This window comes from Pseudorca crassidens, chromosome 10 (assembly GCF_039906515.1).
Source record: "Pseudorca crassidens isolate mPseCra1 chromosome 10, mPseCra1.hap1, whole genome shotgun sequence".
Lineage (NCBI taxonomy): Eukaryota > Metazoa > Chordata > Mammalia > Artiodactyla > Delphinidae > Pseudorca > Pseudorca crassidens.
Window position 1 is genome coordinate 40,032,537 of NC_090305.1, and position 21,005 is coordinate 40,053,541.

Below are 21,005 nucleotides of genomic sequence, written 5' to 3' on the forward strand. Positions count from 1 at the left end.
CCTTTAAAGCCAGATTTAGTTTCTGCAAAGGCCATCTGGAGAAAGAATATTTTACAGTCAGTACAAGTCCTGAGGTAGAAGTTCACCTGGTTTGTTCAAGACCAGAGTGGGTAGGAACGGGGTAGAGGGAAATGAAGTCAGGGGATGAAAACCAGATCATGGAAGGATTTGTGGCCTTTGTGAAGCTTTGGGCTTTTGCACTGAGGGACAGAAGGAACCACTGAAGGATTTTGAGCAGAGGGGTGATGTGGTCTGACTTCATGCCAGAGAGTAAAAGGATCACTCTCTGGCTCTCCTGTGGAGAGTACAGGGCAAGGATAGAAGCAGGGGACCAGTAGGGAAGTTAGTGCAATCATCTAGGTAAAGAGAATGGGTGTTTTGGACCAGATTGGTAGCAGCAGAGGTAAAAGAGGTCTGTGTCTGGATCTGGTTTTTTAGCTAGAACTAACAGGATTTGCTAATGGGTTGGAAGCGGGGTGTAAGAGGGAATAAATGATGACACCAAAGTTTTTGGCCTGAGCAAATAAAAGGGTAAAATTGCCATCCACAGAGAGAAGAAAGGCTATGGTAGAGGTGGGGAGAGATCAGGAATTCATTTTGGGTACATTGGCATCCAGATGGAGGTATCAAGTAGGCTGCTGTATATCCAGATTGGACATAGAGTTTAGGAGAGAGGGTTTGGATGGAGATAAAAAATTTGGGAGTCATTTCATGTGGATGGTATCTAATGCTATGAGCCTGGCTGCAATCCACAAAGCGATGAGTCTATGTAAAGCAGGGTTTTCTCAGCCAACAGAGTAAGCCTATTGACATTTTAGGCCGGATGCATCTTCTTTTGCTTCAGAGGGCAGTGTGGTGTGGATCTTATGCATCGTAAGATGTTCAGCAGCATCCCTGGCCTTTACCCACTGGATGCCAGTAGTACCTCCCTAGCCCCAAGTGTAAGAGCCAAAAACATCTCCAGACATTGCCAAATGCCCCCTGGGGCAGGAGCAAAACTTCCCTACTTGGAAACCACTGGTACAGATGGAGAAGAGGTCCAAGGACTGAGCTTAATGCTATCTGTCTAACATGTAAAACTGCTGTTTCTCAAAGCACCTCTACTGCATTTATTCTTATTCTTAATTCACGACACTCTTGTGACTTTTGTAGTTAGTTATACTCTTCATTTGACAAAACAGTAAGGAAGTTGTAAGTGACTTGCTCACATTCACACAGCAAATTGGGGGTGGGCCATGGGCTAGAACCCAGGGAACCCAGTTGGAGTCTAGTGTTCTTCTACACCACACTATGCTGAGGCTTGCTGGCAGAAGCAAAGTTTGTTTGCTGTTCTCTGAAGGTAGTTTATACACTTAGTGTCAGGTTGTAGAGACCTTCTTGTTCATCTTCAGGAGCTACAAAAGAATTTGTGACCAAGAAGGAAGCAGTGCCCAGCAACTGAGGAACCTGCCCCTGTTCGCTGGCAAATTAGCACATTCTGTACAGAAGGGGTTTGCCAGGAGACTCTGGTTTAATGATACTAAGATGTCTCTCTTTTGAAAACCCTGAGGAACCAGCAAAGTCCTCCCAGCCTTGTTGGTGTTTGCATTGGCATGGGTCATGTGTGCATTTTAAAAATAAATCAAGCAAACACTGTGAGCCTTAGAAAATGTCTTTTGTTGTTTGTAACATTACTATCTGACTGAGAATAAAAAGTATTTCCAGGAACTCTCTCTTTTGTACCTCAACAGCTTCAAAGTGGAACGTTCAGCTCCGTCTTCTTTGCTTTGGGACTCTGAGCATTGTTATAGGCTGAGCTGATGCTGGGCAGTCTTGTAGCTGAAACAGAGCTAGTGTTTCCCAAGATAGCATATTTTACTTCAGTTGTAAGGACGTATTCTTTTCCCTGTACTCTGAATTTAGCATTTTAATTTCTGATGAAAATTCTCAAAGTGGGACTGGTGAAATTCAAGCAGATAAGTATAATTCAAAAGTATGAGGTTACATAACCTTATCCACCAGAGGGCAGACAGCAGAAGCAAGAAGAACTACAGTCCTGCAGCCTGTGGAACAAAAACCACATTCACAGGAAGATAGACAAGATGAAAAGGCAGAGGGCTATGTACCAGATGAAGGAACAAGATAAAACCCCAGAAAAACAACTAAATGAAGTGGAGATAGGCAACCTTCCAGAAAAAGAATTCAGAATAATGATAGTGAAGATGATTCAGAACCTCGGAAAAACAATGGAGGCAAAGAACGAGAAGATGCAAGAAATGTTTAACAAAGACCTAGAAGAATTAAAGAACAAACAGAGATGAACAATACAGTAACTGAAATGAAAACTACACTAGAAGGAATCAATAGCAGAATAACTGAGGCAGAAGAACGGATAACTGACCTGGAAGACAGAATGGTGGAATTAACTGATGCAGAACAGAATAAAGAAAAAAGAGCGAAATGAAGACAGGGCTTCCCTAGTTGCGCAGTGATTGAGAGTCCACCTGCCGATGCAGGGGACATGGGTTCGTGGCCCGTTCCGGGAAGATCCCACATGCCGTGGAGCGGCTGGGCCCGTGAGCCATGGCCACTGAGCCTGCGTGTCCGGAGCCTGTGCTCCACAACGGGAGAGGCCACAACAGTGAGAGGCCCGTGTAATGCAAAAAAAAAAAAAAAATGAAGACAGCCTAAGAGACCTTTGGGACAACATTAAACGCAACAACATTCGCACTATAGGGGTCCCAGAGGAGAAGAGAGAGAGAAAGGATGCAAGAAAATATTTGAAGAGATTATAGTCGAAAACTTCCCTAACGTGGGAAAGAAAATAGCCACCTAAGTCCAGGAAACTCAGCTAGTCCCATACAGGATAAACCCAAGGAGAAACACGCTGAGACACATAGTAATCAAATTGGCAAAATTAAAGACAAAGAAAAATGATTGAAAGCAGTAAGGGAAAAATGACAAATAACATACAAGGGAACTCCCATAAGGTTAACAGCTGATTTCTCAGCAGAAACTCTACAAGCCAGAAGGGAGTGGCATGATATACTTAAAGTGATGAAAGGGAGGAACCTACAAATAATTTTACTCTACCCGGCAAGGATCTCATTCAGATTCGATGGAGAAATCAAAAGCTTTACAGACAAGCAAAAGCTAAGAGAATTCAGCTCTACAACAAATGCTAAAGGAACTTCTCTAAGTGGGAAACACAAGAGAAGAAAAGGCCCTACAAAAACAAACCCACAACAATTAAGAAAATGGTCATAGGAACATACATATCGATAATTGCCTTAAATGTGAATGGATTAAATGCTCCAACCAAAAGACACAGGCTTGCTGAATGGATACAAAAACAAGACCCATATATATGCTGTCTACAAGAGACCCACTTCAGACCTAGGGACACATACAGACTGAAAGTGAGGGGATGGAAAAAGATATTCCATGCAAATGGCAATCAAAAGAAAGCTGAAGTAAGCAATACTCATATCAGGTAAAATAGACTTTAAAATAAAGAATATTACAAGAGACAAGGAAGGACACTACATAATGATCAAGGGATCAATCCAAGAAGAAGATATAACAATTATAAATATATATGCACCCAACATAGGAGCACCTCAGTACATAAGGCAACTGCTAACAGCGGTAAAAGAGGAAATCCACAATAACACAGTAATAGTGGGGAACTTGTAACACCTCACTTACACCAATGGACAGATCATCCAAAATGAAAATAAATAAGGAAACACAAGCTTTAAATGACAAAATAGAACAGATAGATTTAATTGATATTTATAGGACATTCCATCCAAAAACAGCAGATTACACTTTCTTCTCAAGTGTGCATGGAACATTCTCCAGGATAGATCACATCTTGGGTCACAAATCAAGCCTCAGTAAATTTAAGAAAATTGAAATTATATCAAGCATCTTTTCTAACCACAACGCTATGAGATTAGAAATCAGTTACAGGGAAAAAACGTAAAAAACACAAACACATGGAGGCTAAACAATACGTTACTAAATAACCAAGAGATCATTGAAGAAATCAAAGGGGAAATCAAAAAATACCTAGAGAGGGCTTCCCTGGTGGCGCAGTGGTTGAGAGTCCGCCTGCCGATGCAGGGGACACGGGTTCGTGCCCCGGTCCGGGAAGATCCCACATGCCGCGGAGCGGCTGGGCCCGTGAGCCATGGCCGCTGAGCCTGCGCGTCCGGAGCCTGTGCTCCACAGCGGGAGAGGCCACAACAGTGAGAGGCCCGCGTACCGCAAAAAAAAAAAAAAAAAAAAAACAAACAACAACAACAACAAAAAATACCTAGAGACAAATGACAATGAAAACACCACAATCCAAAACCTATGGGATGCAGCAAAAGCAGTTCTAAGAGGGAAGTTTATAGCTATACAAGCCTACCTCAAGAAACAAGAAAAATCTCAAATAAATAATCTAACCTTACACCTAAAGAAACTCGAGAAAGAAGAACAAGCAAAACCCAAAGTTAGCAAAGGAAAGAAATCATAAAGATCAGAGCAGAAATAACTGAAATAGAAACAAAGAAAACAGTGGCAAAGATCAATAAAACTAAAAGCTTGTTCTTTGAGAAGATAAACAAAATTGATAAACCATTAGCCAGACTCATCAAGAAAAGACTGAGAGGACTCAAATCAATAAAATTAGAAATGAAAAAGAAGTTACAACAGACACCACAGAAATACAAAGCATCCTAAGAGCCTACTACAAGCAACTCTATGGCAATAAAATGGACAACCTGGAAGAAATGGACAAATTCTTAGAAAGATATAACCTTCCAAGACTGAACCAAGAAGAAATAGAAAATATGAACAGACCAGTCACAAGTAATGAAATTGAAACTGTGATTAAAAATCTTCCAACAAACAAAAGTCCAGGACCAGATGGCTTCACAGGTGAATTCTATCAAACATTTAGAGAAGAGCTAACAGCCATCCTTCTCAAATGCTTCCAAAAAATTGCAGAGGAAGGAAAACTCCTAAACTCATTCTATGAGCCCACCATCACCCTGATACCAAAACCAGACAAACATACTACAAAAAAAGAAAATTACAGACCAATATCACTGATGAATATAGATGCAAAAATCCTCAACGAAATACTAGCAAACAGAATCCAACAACACATTAAAAGGATCATACACCATGATCAAGTGGGATTTATCCCAGGGATGCAAGGATTCTTCAGTATATGCAAATCAATCAATGTGATACACCATATTAACAAATTGAAGAAGAAAAACCATATGACAATCTCAATAGATGCAGAAAAAGCTTTTGACAAAATTCAACACCCATTTATGATAAAAACTCTCCAGAAGATGGGCATAGAGGGAACCTACCTCAACATAATAAAGGCCATATATGACAAACCCACAACAAACATCATTTTCAATGGTGAAAAACTGAAAGCATTTCCTCTAAGATCAGGAACAAGACAAGGATGTCCACTCTTACTGCTGTTATTCAACATACTTTTGGAAGTCCTAGCCTTGGCAATCAGAGAAGAAAAAGAAATAAAAGGAATACAAATTGGAAAAGAAGAAGTAAAACTGTCACCATTTGCAGATGACATGATACTCTACATAGAGAATCCTAAAGATGCCACCAGAAAACTACTAGAGCTAATCAATGAATTTGGTAAAGTAGCAGGATACAAAATCAATGCACAGAAATATCCTGCATTCCTATACACTAATGATGAAAAATCTGAAAGAGAAATTAAGGAAACACCCATTTACCATTGCAACAAAAAGAATTAAATACCCAGGAATAATCCTACCTGGGAAGACAGAAGACCTGTATGCAGAAAACTATAAGACCCTGATGAAAGAGATTAAAGATGATACAGATGGAGAGATATACCATGTTCTTGGATTGGAAGAATCAATATTGTGAAAATGACTGTACTACCCAAAGCAATATACAGATTCAATGCAATCCCTGTCACATTACCAATGGCATTTTTTACAGAACTAGAACAAAAAATCTTAAAATTTGTATGGAGACACAAAAGACCCTGAATAGCCAAAGCAGTCCTGAGAGAAAAAGACAGAGCTGGAGGAATCACTCTCTGACTTCAGACTATACTACAAAGCTACAGTAATCAAGACAATATGGTACTGGCACAAAAACAGAAACAAAGATCAATGGAACAAGATAGGAAGCCCAGAGGTAAACCCACACACCTATGGTCAACTAATCTATGACAAAGGAGGCAAGGATATACAATGGAGAAAAGACAGTCTCTTCAATAAGTGGTGCTGGAAAAACTGGACAGCTACATCTAAAAGAATGAAATTGAACATTCCCTAACACCATACACAAAAATAAACTCAAAATCGATTAGAGATCTAGATGTAAGACCAGACACTATAAAACTCTTAGAGGAAAACATAAGAAGAACACTCTTTGACATAAATCACAGCAAGATCTTTTTTTATCCACCTCCTAGAGTAATGGAAATAAAAACAAAAATAAACAAATAAACAAACTTAGAAGCTTTTGCACAGCAAAGGAAACCATAAACAAGATGAAAAGACAACCCTCAGAATGGGAGAAAATATTTGCATACGAATCAACAGACAAAGGATTAATTTCCAAAATATATAAACAGCTCATGCAACTCGATATTAAAAAAACAAACAACCCAATCCAAAAAGGGGCAGAAGACCTAAATAGACATTTCTCCAAAGAAGACATACAGATGGCTAAGAAGCACATGAAAAGCTGCTCAACATCACTAATTATTAGAGAAATGCAAATCAAAACTACAATGAGGTGTCACCTCACACCAGTTAGAATGGGCTTCATCAGAAAATCTATGAAAAACAAATGCTGGAGAGGGTGTGGAGAAAAGGGAACCCTCTTGCACTGTTGGTGGGAATGTAAACTGATACCATCACTATGGAGAACAGTATGGAGGTTCCTTAAAAAAGTAAAAATAGAATTACCATATGACCCTGCAATCCCACTACTTGGCATATACCCAGAGAATTTCACAATTTAAAAAGACACATGCATCCCAGTGTTCATTGCAGCACTGTTTACAATAGCCACGTTATGGAAGCAACCTGAATGCCCATTGACAGACGAATGGATAAAGATGTGGCACACATATATGATGGAATATTACTCAACCATAAAAAGGAACGAAATTGGGTCATTTGTTGAGATGTGGATGGATCTAGAGACTGTCATACAGAGTGAAGTAAGTCAGAAGGAGGAAAACAAATATTGTATATTAACGCATACATGTTGAACCTAGAAAAATGGTACAGATGAACTGGTTTGCAGGGCAGAAATTGAGACACAGATGTAGAGAACAAACGTATGGACACCAAGGTGGGAAAGCTGTGGGAGGGGGTGATGAATTGGGTGATTAGGATTGACATGTATACACTGATGTGTATAAAATTGATGATTAATTTAAAAAAAGTGTGAGGATTTATGTCTGGTGTAGATGCTCAGGTTTCAGTGACTTGTTCTTTGCTAAGTGTGCTCTGATTGTATTCCAGCAGGACCAGGTGCACAATGTAAAATTAAAGGCTGCTGTACATCAGGGGAAAGTATGGGCTTCCTTAGAGCTCGACTGAAAGCGAGACCCTTTTCAAAGCTGTGGACATTCATCAAAACTACTTTAACAGGGGCTTCCCTGGTGCGCAGTGGTTGAGAGTCCGCCTGCCGATGCAGGGGACACGGGTTTGTGCCCCGGTCCGGGAAGATCCCACATGCCGCGGAGCGGCTGGACCCGTGAGCCATGGCCGCTGAGCCTGCGCATCCGGAGCCTGTGCTCCGCAACGGGAGAGGCCACGACAGTGAGAGGCCTGCGTACCGCAAAAAAAAAAAAAAAAAAAAAAAGTACCTTAACAGAGAGAGGTTTGATATTATTTAGTCATAAGGGAGGCCTCTTAGGTTCCTCAGCCTGTGCTAATACTTCCTTATTGTCAAAGAATTTACTGTCTGATTACTTAGATGTGACTAGCTCATAGGAAAGAATGAGACCAGTAAAGATGGAGTATATTGAGTTCCAGTTGAGTTTTAAGTGTTCTTGAGTTTGGAGGAAGGAGAAAACAATGAGGTTTGGAGTAGCCAGGAAAATGATACCTTGGTGAATGATAGGTTCAAACTGGGACTTCCCTGGCAGTCCAATGGTTAGAACTCTGCATTTCCACTGCAGGGGGCACAGGTTCGATCCCTGGTCGGGGAACTAAAATCCCACATGACATGCAGTGCGGCCAAGGAAAAAAAAAGAAGAAAGAAAGAAATGATAGATTCAAACGGAATTGGAGGGAAAAGGAGTCACATGCAGGAAGGCCCAGAGGCATTCACAGGCAGGGTGTGTTCAGGGGACACTGGCCAGCCTGATTGTGGTGAGTGAGGTGTGCTTAAAGAGGATGGGGTGAATTTTGGAGGAAGACCTTTGAAAGCCAAGCAAAGAAGAGTTCACCTTTAATGTGAGAGGAATCAGAGTACTAACAATGCTTTTGAGCAGGGGGGTGGCAAGATGAAACCAAATATGGCTGAAGGAAAGACAGTTTATTCTCCCTCAATCAGCCAGCCATTGGCTGGGGTGGAGGTGGGGGGAGGTGATACTGTGAATTAATTGTAAGAGAGGTTGGGGAGACAGTGGCATGTAAGGAAAGTGTACAGGAGCTTGAATGGAAATTCTGAGAGGAAGTGGGACCAGCAGCCTCACCCTGTGCCTCAGGACTCCCATAGTACAGCACCAATGGCCACATGGCTGGGAACTTGGATAAGTGTTCTCTCCTTTTAGGTGTTCTCCCCAGTGAGACTCTTACCACTTCTTTCTTCCTTTCTAGGAATCTCCTCTACCCTAAGAGATGGCCATGAGAGAGCCTGCATCTCACCTGGATTCTAGCACACTTGCTATTACATGAGATCTTGGGGACTAGAATTTCAAATAGCAAATAGCCTTTTCTGAAGTTTTTAATGAAAGGGAAGTCAAACTCAACCAACATCCTTCATCTCCTTGTAGGACTTTAAATAATATCTTTTCATTCACAATTATGTTTGAGTTTTATTCTTCCTGGTGATTTTCTTGATTTGTCAGGGGGTGGGTGAAGGCTCTGGGAGTTCCCTTTGGCCATGGGGAGCTTGGGGGGATGGGAGGATGAATGACAGAGGAAGAATGGAAGGAGGATGGAGGATGTCTGGAGGGAGGATGGAAAGGTGGATGATGGAGGAAGAACAGAGGATGGATGCATGGCAAAGGATTGGATGGGTGGTTAGAGGGAGGATGGATGGATAGATGCGAAGGTCCCCAGCAGGACTGTAGAAGTTAGTTAAGAGCAACAGAAAAACTGTGTTATAGAGATAAGTATAAAAAATGCTTTTACAGGGCTTTTAAAACAACATTTCACCACGCTTATAACTGAGTTACGCTTTTAAGCACAACTTTGGCACAATCAGAAGGCTGTGAACTGAGCCTGCCCCATGAGCAGCCTTCATGCATAAAAGTACGTTTATTTTCTTTTCTTTGGCTTGTTCTCATACTTGTCTTCAGCCACTGCATCTTTGAAATTTTGAGGACAGTCACATGAAAGTGGCTTGGACACCAGTGTTAAAGCATCTGCAGAAGTTCCCATCATGATGATCTGGCCCTGATGATATTCCACCAGCAAGCCTTCTTGTGCGGTCAGCATCCATCGAGGGAAGGGCGCTGCTTTGAGTGCTCCTGAGAGAAGAGTCCTCATTGCCCTGCCCATTACTCCAGTACAGACTTGATTTCTAATTAATGAGAGACAAGTGGGTTCGATCAGGGCTTGGTCAGTCTCTGGCCCTTGCCAGCCAAGCCAGCCCCATGAGCAGGGCCTCACCACACCATGTTTGCAGTACAGGATCAGGACAGAACTTAATACTAAACCCTGTATTCTTCTGTGTTTGCATTCAGTGTACATAAATGATACAAAAGGAGCACTAGGTGGGCGAAGCGCCGCCTGGGACTGGCCCAGGAAATGAGAAAGGAGGAGGAGGGCCCTGGTGGTTATCTGATGCTGCCATCAGTATACACCTCGAGAGCGTATTATTTCACAGTCATGCAGCAAACGCTCCTCTCTTTTTATTAACCAGTGTGAACCTTTTTATTTATCTAAATCAAATCACAAATAAAAGCAAAATAAGACAGGTATGTGAAAGTTTTCATGTTGTGGTGCTTTATCTAAACAGGCTTTCATATAGAAAGAGTACCCTCAAAAGCCCTCGTAAGACATTGTTGTTTCATTAGGAATTTTAGCCTTCTTTTTTTTTTTCTCCTGGAAGGTTAAACAGAGATGGCTCAGCAGTGCAGAGTATTTCACAGTTCATTCATTCATTTTACTGACACTTGTGTCTTACTATGTGCAAGGTACAAATAACTGGCAGAAACAGGTTTCACTGGACTTTCCTGACGGTCAGTCCAGTGGTTAAGACTGTACTTCTAATGCAGGGGGTGCGGGTTCGATCCCTGGTCGGGGAACTAGGATCCCACGTGCCACGTGCATGGTACAGCCAAAAAAAGAAAAGAAAAGAAAAAAAGAAACAGGTTCCACTGTCGTAAAAGGGCAGCTTTCTCCTCTGATAGCACTGTACTCCCTACTGCTGAACATTGATGAGTAAACGTCTAAAAATATTCTAGCTGAGGGACTTCCCTGGTGGTCCAGTGGGTAAGACTCCATGCTCCCAGTGCAGGGGGCCCGGGTTCAATCCCTGGTCAGGGAACTAGATCCCACGTGCATGCCAAAACTAAGAAATGCTCATGCTGCAACTAAAGATCCCTCATGCTGCAACTAAACATGCTGCAATGAAGATCCCATGTGCTGCAACTAAGACCCAGTGCAGCCTAAATAAATAAATAATTTTTTTAAAAGTTCTTTAAAAAAATACATTCTATCTGAAACAATATAGTTTCCTGTTTTTTTAGTACTCCTTTTTGGAAAAGTTATTTTGATTTCTGTATAATTTTAGGAAGAACTTTTAAGTTATTGTAGGTACCCACTCACATAAGATCAGTGATAACCAAATCACCGGCTGGGAGTGACTCTACTATTCCACAGGGGCAACTATAAACTACTGTGAAAAACAAATCAAAAAGATAGTTTTTATTTTTAGTTTGCTTTGAGGACAGGCCCACAAGTACTGGATCTTAAATTGTCCTTTCAGGAGATTGTGATGAGTGAAACTGAGCTTGCTTGTCTTTTATGTCTATAAGTGTTCTCTTTTAAAAATATTTTAGAAAATTAGCCAAATTATGACTCACAGTAGTTATTCCATTGCGGACGTTCAGCTCAGGACCTGGCCCCACTACCGTAATCATTCAGCTGGCTTGAGGCCAAGGTCTCTTCCCAGACACCCATGAGTAGGGAGGCCCCTCTGTCTTAGCTGGCAGGTATGGAGCTCCCATGCTTTAAGAGGGCTCACCTGCCCTGTAGCCAAGTCGAATTTAGGTCCCAGGGCTCACAGCCATGACAGCTGTTCAGTGAAAGCTTAGGGAAGACTGAGGCAAACAGGCAACACCTCAACCCCTGTGGACCTAAAACCTGTCTCTCCTTCGCCAGGAACACTTTCTTGTCCCCTAGCAGATGTGGGGCTACTCCCAAGAAATGTAGCCTTTGAAAAGCCATTTCTGTGCAAGTTGACCCTGGGGAGCTGCTCTTTAGACCTGGAGTCAGATAGAGGAGTTCTTTTCTTGGCTTGGTCATTTACACCTTCTATTAATATGCATAAATCCGGCCTTGCTGCTAGTCCCTATGTGGTGAGAGGTGAATCCTCATAGAGAAGAGGGTGGTCTTCTGCATCAAACTAACTTGAGTTTTGTAATCATGCTGCGATGGCCTCCATTTCTGCTTGTAAGAGTTTAATTCAGGGCTTTGTGTGGTACCATCTGATGCATCCATCCCTTGATCTGTTTTCCTTATTAGTGGCACACCTGTTATAGGAGAGATATCAAGGATGCCACCAGGTTAATGAAAATGTTTGGCATTTGCTTTTCCTGTGGGTAAAATTTGAAGAGTTGTTAGGCTCCAGAAGACAGTGAACACTATCTGTATTGCCAAACCCTACTTTTGGGCTTGGGTTGGAGACATTAGGCACCAGAACCTGTTACACGGGGTCTTGGAACTCCAGTGGAACCTGAAATGTGGATGGGCATCTCGTTTCAAATATACCTTCATCCCACTCTTAAGAAAGGCACTTCCTGCTTGGCCTCCTGCCATCGGATGCCCTGGACAAGCTGTTCTTGGAATCTCCGCCAGGCTTTTTCTCTATAACTGGTGTTGCATTGCCTGTGTTCTATGATCCACTTGTGACACCTGTAATCCTGCATGTGGGGAGTCTAGATGATAAAGTAATTCTGAGATAGAATTGGCTCCCTCTCTCTTCCTTGAAGTGATAGTAATTTATTTGGGGGGGAAGGAAAATAGAGCTTGTCCCTCAAGCCATGTTTCTGCGCCAGTTAAACATCAACAACTCCAATATGCCATTCTCTGGATGTGAAAGGGAATTAGATAGCATTTTTCTTTCCAAAAGGCACAGCACCTCAGTCAATAAATAGAGGATCAACATTAATTCTTAATCTAAGCTAGTTAAATACTACACTGAATGGTCTAAGGGCCAGGGCATTCAGGGGGAAATCTGAAAATGCCCATGTCTGTATTGCTCTCTCTGCCAATTGCATGGGATCCATTTATCTGTAAAATGGGAATGCACGACAGCTCCTTGGCAAAGTCATGAACTCCCTTCTCCAAGCATTCCAGACAAGTCACAAGGCTAGTGCTTGCTTTATAAAGGCCTATGTGAAGAGTGTGGAGCTTTGGTCTGGAAAGCAGGTAAATTTAGGGTAAAGGGGGAAAAAATTCATAGAAAACAAATGTTGTTTGTTTTTCTACTTTCTTTTCTCTGTGCGTGTTTTCCTGCACAAAGACTTTTGAGCGTCTTACTGGTTCTAAATCGTATGGGAATCTGAGCCTTTGTTGCTCTCCTTGGATTGTTGGGATGAATGAATGTTGGTTGGGAAGTACTGAGGGCAGCTTGTGGTTTTTTTTGTTTGTTTGTTTTTTGTTTGCGGTACGCGTGCCTCTCACTGTTGTGGCCTCTCCCGTTGCGGAGCACAGGCTCCGGACGCGCAGGCTCAGCGGCCATGGCTCACGGGCCCAACCGCTCCGCGGCATGTGGGATCATCCCGGACCGGGGCACGAACCCGCGTCCCCTGCATCGGCAGGCGGACCCTCAGCCACTGCGCCACCAGGGAAGCCCAGCAGCTTGTTTTAAGCTTCTTTAATTTCCATCTCTGGGGCCTGTGACCGTCCAACCAGGCCCTACAAAATGGAGTCTGAGAGCCTTTAGCTGGTCCGGCCCACACTTGTTTGAGTGGGTGGGTCTGTGACTACTGACATGGTTACAGTCTCAGCTCGCCTGCTGGAGACATGGTTGACTCGGGGCTGGCAAACGTGACATTTTAACCACCACTGCTTTGCTTACCAGCTCTGTGCTCTTGATCAGGTTACCTCACCTCTCTGAGCTTGGAGAGCATACTTGTCTCAGTTTATCTTTGTGAGAATTAAAGAGAACATGTTCAAGTGCTCCAGCAGCACCTGGCGGCACGTAGTTGATGCTTTTTCAGTGTTGGCCTGCCTGTCTCCCACATTCACCTCTTCAGCGATGCCACCAAGCAGCTTGAGGCCTATTTCTGGTCTCTTGAGGCTTTTTATGGAGGGAGAAAAAAAAAGACAAAAGCAATTTCAGTGCTTTCCACTGAAAAAAACTGGGAACTTTAATCTCATGCTCCCTATTTTTGGCAGCTTTGACCTCTGGTCTAAATAAGCATGACCAAAGGGCATTTTTTTCTTAGAATGCTGTTTTTCAACCTCCTGAGCTAGGTACTTTATGTCAACTCCTAGAACCTTAAATCTGGAAGTTTTAGGGAGGAATCTGAGATCCTATGAGGGGAAGGGACTTTATTCATGGTCATTTGGTGTGCTAGTGCAAAGCGGGGATCAGAACCCAGATCTCCTTCTCCCACTTCTGCGTGACCTGCAGCCCATTGCAGTGAAAACTGTGAAGGTTGTGCATCTCTAGCTGACCACTTCCAGGGAGCCCAGCCTCTTCTGGGACCTGGGAGGCTGTGACCAGATGGATGGCATGACGCAGACACTTGTGTCCCCAGGCCTAAGCGGCTGTTTAAAAACTTGGTTTGGAAGGGCCAATATTCTTGTGACTTCGAAGGGTCTGGCACTCCAGGTAGTAGTCTGAGAAATACCTGTTCTCTTTCAATTATTAATTCAACAGTATTTGCCGGGTGCTTGCTCAGGGACAGGTGCCATGCTAAGTGCTAGAGAGATGGCAGCAAACAAAGTCATACTGGAAAGGGATTCTAATCATTGGCAACCCTGCAACCCTGCACTTACATTTCTTTTCAAAGACAAGTGTCATTTTTAAAAGATAATCAAATTCTGACTGTCCACATCTTACCAAGCTAATGGAAAATGTCATCTCAGTCATTCTTGTGCCTCCTCACCCCAGTTGTGCCTAGATTCAGGATTCTTACTTAACGTAGTTGTCAAGCATCGGGAAACCCCTCTGGTCATTTGTCATGATTATGGCTGTGCCACCTGCTCTCCGTACCCATTTGGTCCCCTTGGTCCAAGGGCCCTCTGCTTCTGGGCCAGTTTGGGGTGTAGGACCTTTAGTGAGGCTGGTTACCAGTTACCTTTGCCCTCCCAGGTCTTGGCATTGACTGGGTCTTTTCAAGGAGCACACTCCACAGAGGTGTGAAGGTGGAGGGAGGCACAAGACATCCTCCAGCAAGTTTGTGTGGCCACTTTTGGTGTTGGCACATCTTGGTGTCTCATTCTTAACATAAGGGAAAAGTGAGACTATGATGCCTTCTCCACCAGCCAAGCAGCATAGAAAACACCTTTGGGAATTTGGAGTAAACCTTATCATCATGTGGCAAGGGAGAGGCAATGTGAAGAGAGCAAAGATCAGACTTGGGTTTGAATCTTGGCTCTGCCTTTTACTACCCATGTGGCTTTGAACAAGTCTCCTAATGTCTGCAGTCAGATAGGCATCAGTCAAATGAGTGTAATAATACACCTAAAGACAGTGTATGCAGACCCCCTGCTGCCATGTCTGCACTAGGTGCCCGGTGGATGGTTGCTTTTTCTGCTCCAGTGTGTGTGTTGTTGATATAAGTGCCACCAGCCAGCAGTAGCCTGCACCTGAGGTTAAGGGTGCAGAAAGTGGTGTCCAAGGATCTTTAGCAGAGAGGTTAAGATGTTGTCAAGAAGGAGGGCAGGCTTTGTGACCTGGGTGGAGGAAAGTTGGTACCAGTTGATCTAGAATTTGAAAGATGAAGAATCTCTCCACCAGCCTCCCCTCTCTTGGATGGTGTGTTTGCAGGAGAACACTTAGCAAAAACTTGAAATGTGCTGATATGTGGCCTCCTGAAGATTTGCATGGCAAGGACAACCCTCAAGCCTTGTTTGTGCCTTGGAGCTTCCTTCTGGCTCACTGGGAACCGTAGATTCTTTTACTTGGTTTGGTTGTCACATTGTACCTGCTGTGTCTGCCATCACTGACTGTGTTCACTCTCTTCCAGGGGCTCCACGGGCCTTACCCCTTCGGCCAGTCTTAAACGGGTGTCAGCAAGAAGAAAAATTAACAAAAGACAGAAGGCTTGACTCTGGGGGGGAGGGCAAGGGGTTCCTCTGGATTGCAGACCACATCGCACGGACCCCTGGCTCTGACCCCCATCCTGGAAGAAGAGGAAGAATCAGAAAGACTAGTTTTGAGTAAACTCAGTGTGCGTGTGTGAATGCCGAGTCGCAGGAGTGGTGTTGAGGCTACCAAGAAGAAATCCATGCAGCCAGTTTGGGTTTTGTTTATTAGGTGTCAGTCTAACAAGTCATTAGGTTGCTCGGGAAGGAAAAAAATGTTTAAAATGGGGGAAAAAAGCCATCTTTTTAAACAAAAATTATTTTGCCTACAGACAGGTTGTAGTTTTGAGCACATGTTAATTTTTTCCCCTTTCCCCACTTTTTTTTTTTTTTTAGATAAGGGATAACATGCTGTTTATAGAATGCTTGCTCTGGAAGCAATTCAGGTTCAAAACTGGCATGGCCTGCTTGGGGACTCTGCGGGTCAGTGCTATAGGAGGACACCTGCCGTGCCACCTGACTCCATGAGTCTCCAACCCCATTTGCTTTTAATGGTATCAGCCCATGAGTTATCACGCTTTTCCTCTTCTTTTCTCTTTAATCTTCTGTTGATTTACACCTTTGGCATTTGTATTGGTCAGCCCTGTGGCTTGTTACCGTCAGAACCTCTCTGAAGACCAAACTTCCCTGTGTGGCCAGCAGAGGAAGCCTTGAGGACAGATCTCGGGTGACGTGGGAGTTTGTGAGGCTGAGAGGTGTCCTCCTGCACACACTTGTAACAATTCGAATTGCTTTCCTTCCATGTTTCTCTTGGCGGAGAGAAATGCCATCACGCTTACTGCTCTCTTGGATTCTTGGTGCACGGCGGCTCCACATTCACTCTGGGAACGCTGCCTCTGTGCTGCGTATATGTGTGTGCTGCGTGCACACACACACACGGGTGTTGGTGCAGCTCACCAGCGAGTGTGCAGCAGGCGAATGTGAAGGTGTCCCCTGCTTCTCTGTTGTCACACAACTCCCTTCCCTGTGTTTCTCTCCAGTTGTCCTTTGTGGCATTTTTGCAGCCTGTTAGTGGAGGCTGGGCTGTTAAGGTATGAAAATGTAGTCCCAGATGGGGAATTTGCCATGGGGAAGGGCCACGCTTACTGACTGCGTGATCTTGGAGACCACATTTTGCTGGGAATGAAAGGACCCCCGCCCTGAGCAGGATGCTTAGTTATTGGGAGGTGGCGGGCAAGGGACAGCCCAGCCGGAGCACAGGTTGATTGGCTGGCTGCTCACTGGGACAGGTAGCCCCACTGGCATCCTGTGGATTCCGAGCAGGTTGAGATGTGGATATCTCCATGGGAAGCTTAAACCAGGCCAGAACAGCTGTCTGCCAAAGATACAAGAATATGCAAAGTCCCTCTTCTCTTCTCACCCCCTCCTTCCCTCGAGTCTTGGTTCGTTTGATAGCCGGGGATATGGATCTAGGGTGCGGTTGCTGGGTCACCTGCCTGTTACCACACCCCCACCCACCCCGGGGTTGTGAGACAGCAGGGAGTCCAGGTCGATGATTGGCTGCAAGGGGTCATATAGCCTGGGTGTGGGTGAGGGTCTGCCTGCCTGTCTGTCTCTGTTTGGGTGTCTGAGTTCCGAAAACATGTGTTGTTTGTTCCTCCTCATCCTCTTCTGAGACTGTTGTGTTTTCCAAGCTTGATTGTGAGAGAAAAGCTTGTATGAAATTCCCCCTTTGCCTCCCCACCTCCCCCCAAATAAAAGGGGGAATAAACATTGGTCCACTGGAGAAGCCCCAGGGGAGGGTGGAGACTGCCTGCTGAAAGGGCAGTGCAGCTGGGTCTGGGGCTGGACTAGAGCTCACACTGGAGCACCTACTTTCTATGCACACAAAGAGCACCCCATTCCCAGCAGAGCAGAGGTGCCCAGGCCACCACAGGTCCAAGCCAGGGGCTCACAATGGCTTTTTGTTTGAGGGCCCTATTGGGCCCAGACTGCCGCCACTGTTGGTGCCAACCTCCTGGGACGCCGCCACCCTGGAGCCCACACATGCCCAGCCGTTCTGCTCACTTGATAGCCCTCAAAGCATCACATCTCCATCTGCCCCTGCAGGATCATGGGAGGTTTTACGTCCCCTGGTTTCCAGGCTTCCTCATCTGCCCCACACTAGGTGCCCCTTCCCCTTTTCTCAGGAGGGGGTGCCTGCCATTATTCAGCAGTGGCTTCATAGATCACCGTCAGTGGGTCTGGCCCTGCCAGAGGGATCCTGCGCCTCCTCTTGCTTTTAGGCAGTCTCACCTGGCAAGGTAGTTGTCCCAAGCACGTTGGCTTCCCTCCCAAGAACAAACCATTTCTGTACACAGCTTTGGAGAGGTGAGCTCCTTGCAGAGGCCAGAGCGAGTGCAAGCCATGGAGTAGGGGCGGAAGGAGTCCATGGTTCCCCCAAGACCTGGCGGCTGTTAGTACCATTCATCCTGCCTCTTCTCGCTGGTTTGGGTTCTGAGCAAGTCCTTAGAGCCCCTCTTTTCCACTGCCTGGTGGGGCGGCAAAGGCTACCCTCTCAGCCCCAGTAGTCTCAGTTCCTCTTGGACTCTTTACCAAATGACAGGCTGCCTCTGGGCAGGACCACCAGTGTCTGGCACCTGCGAGGTGAGGCAGGCACCATCCTTAAGGACCTGAGCCCAGTGGGGGAGGCAGAGGGGCTCAGGCTTGGGAGGAACCTGTCTGTGTGCACGGAGTGAGGTGTGTGTGGATGTGTGTGCACGCGTGCATGCTTTTTTTCTTTTTTTCCCATGGGGACAGTTGAATTTGGGGCATTTTCTACAAGAAACAGCCTTCTCTTCCCCCAGCAAGGACTGGCTGTTACCTAAAGTCCATCAAAGGCATTTCCAGCCAGGAGAGAACCTCACCAAGACAGCTGGAGTGGCCCGAGGGTGGCCAAGGTGGGAAGTGGGCATAAGAATAAGCACCTCCCCAAATTCAATGTGAGCCCCAGCGGGAGAGGGTGGTGGGGTTGCCAGGGCCCAGAACTGCAAGCTGATTCCCCACCCCACCCTGCCTCGCCTTTTCTTTGTTTCCTCGTGTGAATGCTGGAGCAGCAGTAGCTGCCTTCTCCACCTGGACAGTGGTGTGCGGCAAGCAAGCTGGGTGGGTGTTTGTGGTGGGGCCTTATGGTGCCTGGGAGGAGATGAAGATGAGGAGGTTTTTCCTTACTGTGTAAATGAATATTTGTATGATTAAATTAACACACACCAAAAAAAACCCTGTTTTCATGTGTGTCAGTGAGTTTATTGCTCCCTGAAGCCCCTCTGTACCTGCTTGGCCCCCCAGTGGCTCTGTGATATGCGCTTTTTGGTCTCTGTGTCTCTCCTTCTTGCATATGGGAAAACTGATACCCTGCGGTTCATTATATGTTTGTGAAATCAGTCCTGGGATTATCATTAAATCTGCTGCCGTTCCTGGTTTCCGGTGACCAGAAAAGTGAAACTCTTTCCAGTGGCCTCCCCAGGCTACCTACCATGCGTCTGTTGAGCACTACTCTATCCCCAGCACATAAGATGTACCGGCCAACTTAGTATCAGCCAGCAGGCATTGTGTGGGCACTTACTGTGTGTCAGGCACAGCGCACAGGTGTGAATGCAGGAATTGCACAGGAAGAATGCAGAGCACCATGGGCATCTTCCTACTGGGGAAACAGACAAGGCCGAGTTGGGGAGTCCTCAGAGCCAGCTGGGACTAGATTTAGAAGAGGAAATGCATCTTTCTTTAGTGGTTCTGGTGGATTACGGATTAGGTACCTTTTTGCAGATTGGTCTGGGAGCCCGAGAGCCAGATAGGGACCACACTCCAGGCAGTTGACAAGCTAACTTGGATCCTACCCCCACGTACTTATGTGAGACAGGCCTATCACCTTGGCCTCCGGAAATGGGGAGGTGGGTTACACGGTGGTCCATAGCATGAAAGAAACTTAATTGACAAATACATCAGCAAATTGTGGGTTCACTGTATTCATCCCTTCATGTCTGTAGGAACTCAGAACTCAACTGTGTCCTCAGTCACATCATCACCCTTTCTGTGTTGAAGGGAAAGTGAGATCACAGCGGGAAGGGAGTTGCTTGTCTTACAGGCTTGGACCCATGGCATCGGTTCCCAGATGCTGGTATTGTTTTCACGCAATTGCAGACTCCCAAATTGGGTCTTCACCCTGACCGGCAGAGCTGTGTGTTCTAAATGATGGTGGCCCTGGCACTGAACCAGGGGGTCTAAGGTGCGGGAATTGCGGGGAGGGGATTTCCCGGCCATCTCTCTGCAGGCAGCTCAGTGAGGGAACCTGTGGCCACAGATTGCACAAGACAGATGGAAGCACCGCAGAAGAACTGGTCTCTGCCTCAAGGCCCCAGGGTCTCTATATAGCCTGACACAGAGCCCAGCGCAAGGGAGCCTGGGAGACTGGCCCAGAGACCCCTGGGGTGGGCACCCTCGCCTCTGCCCCCAGTGCTGTGACAGTGCACTTGCATCCTGCGTCCTTCCAGATGCCCACGGCTATTTGTTTTCTGCAGAAGAAGGGCCCCCACCCTGTCACCTGGGTCTTCTGGCAGCTCAGACCCACTCCCAGGCCTTCCCCAGGACCCCCACTGTTGGACAGTTATTTGCTTGGCAGAATGTGTTTGTCTTTGGGACTGTAACCTGTGAAGAAGTCACCAGGCCCTGGGAGAAAGGAGCAGATTTGATGGTAGCTCCTGGCCTGAGCCATTCCCACGGGGGTTAGGTGACAGGGAGGGGGCTCTCAGCTGAGCTTTTGTCTGGGGGTGGGGGTGGGGAGACAGTTGCAGTGGACTGGGCCCAGCCCTCCAGGCAGAGCAAACAGGTCCTCTCGGCCACCTGTCTGCCCCAGCTCAGGTTGTACTGGGTGCCTCCCACCCTGTTCTTGGGAAGGCCTCTCCCTCACCTGCTTGCTGTGACCTGGCCACTTTCCCAGACACCACCTGGTGTCCAGCCCTGTCTGGAGGCCAAGAGAACAGGCACCAAGGGCACTCGTGGCAGCCCTTTATTTCAAAAATGGGAATGGAGCAGGTGAGGCTGCTTGAGACATGAGAGGGTGTGTAGGTTTGGGAGTCAGGGTGTCCAGAGAATGGATTCTGACAGGCTAGCATGACTGCCTGATGGGTCTCAGATGCCTCCTCTATGAAATGGAGATGCACTGGTTTAGAAACCAGGACTTGGGTGGAACTCACAGATTTTTTTTTAAGTATCCTTTTTAGCCCTTTGTTCTAAGATGCTGTCTGTGATCTGGGGCAGTGCTTCTCAAACTTGAATGTGTTAAAATGCAAATTCTGATTTAGT

At 45.6% G+C, this 21,005-nt stretch overlaps 1 protein-coding gene across 5 annotated transcripts in view; it reads left to right on the plus strand.

The window, feature by feature from the left end:
• ILRUN (inflammation and lipid regulator with UBA-like and NBR1-like domains) overlaps positions 1-18,923 on the plus strand; it is a 122,277-nt gene extending 103,354 nt beyond the window's left edge. For 3 of the 5 annotated variants that reach the window (XM_067753266.1, XM_067753268.1, XM_067753264.1), the window contains one exon: positions 15,608-18,923. In XM_067753266.1, the coding sequence (XP_067609367.1) occupies positions 15,608-15,643 (36 nt within the window). In that variant the 3' untranslated portion in view covers positions 15,644-18,923. Of the gene's footprint in view, positions 1-8,834; positions 9,040-15,607 lie in introns of those variants that run through there. The other 2 variants (XM_067753265.1, XM_067753269.1) reach the window with 1 other exon arrangement.
• Positions 18,924-21,005: the final 2,082 nt, after the last annotated feature.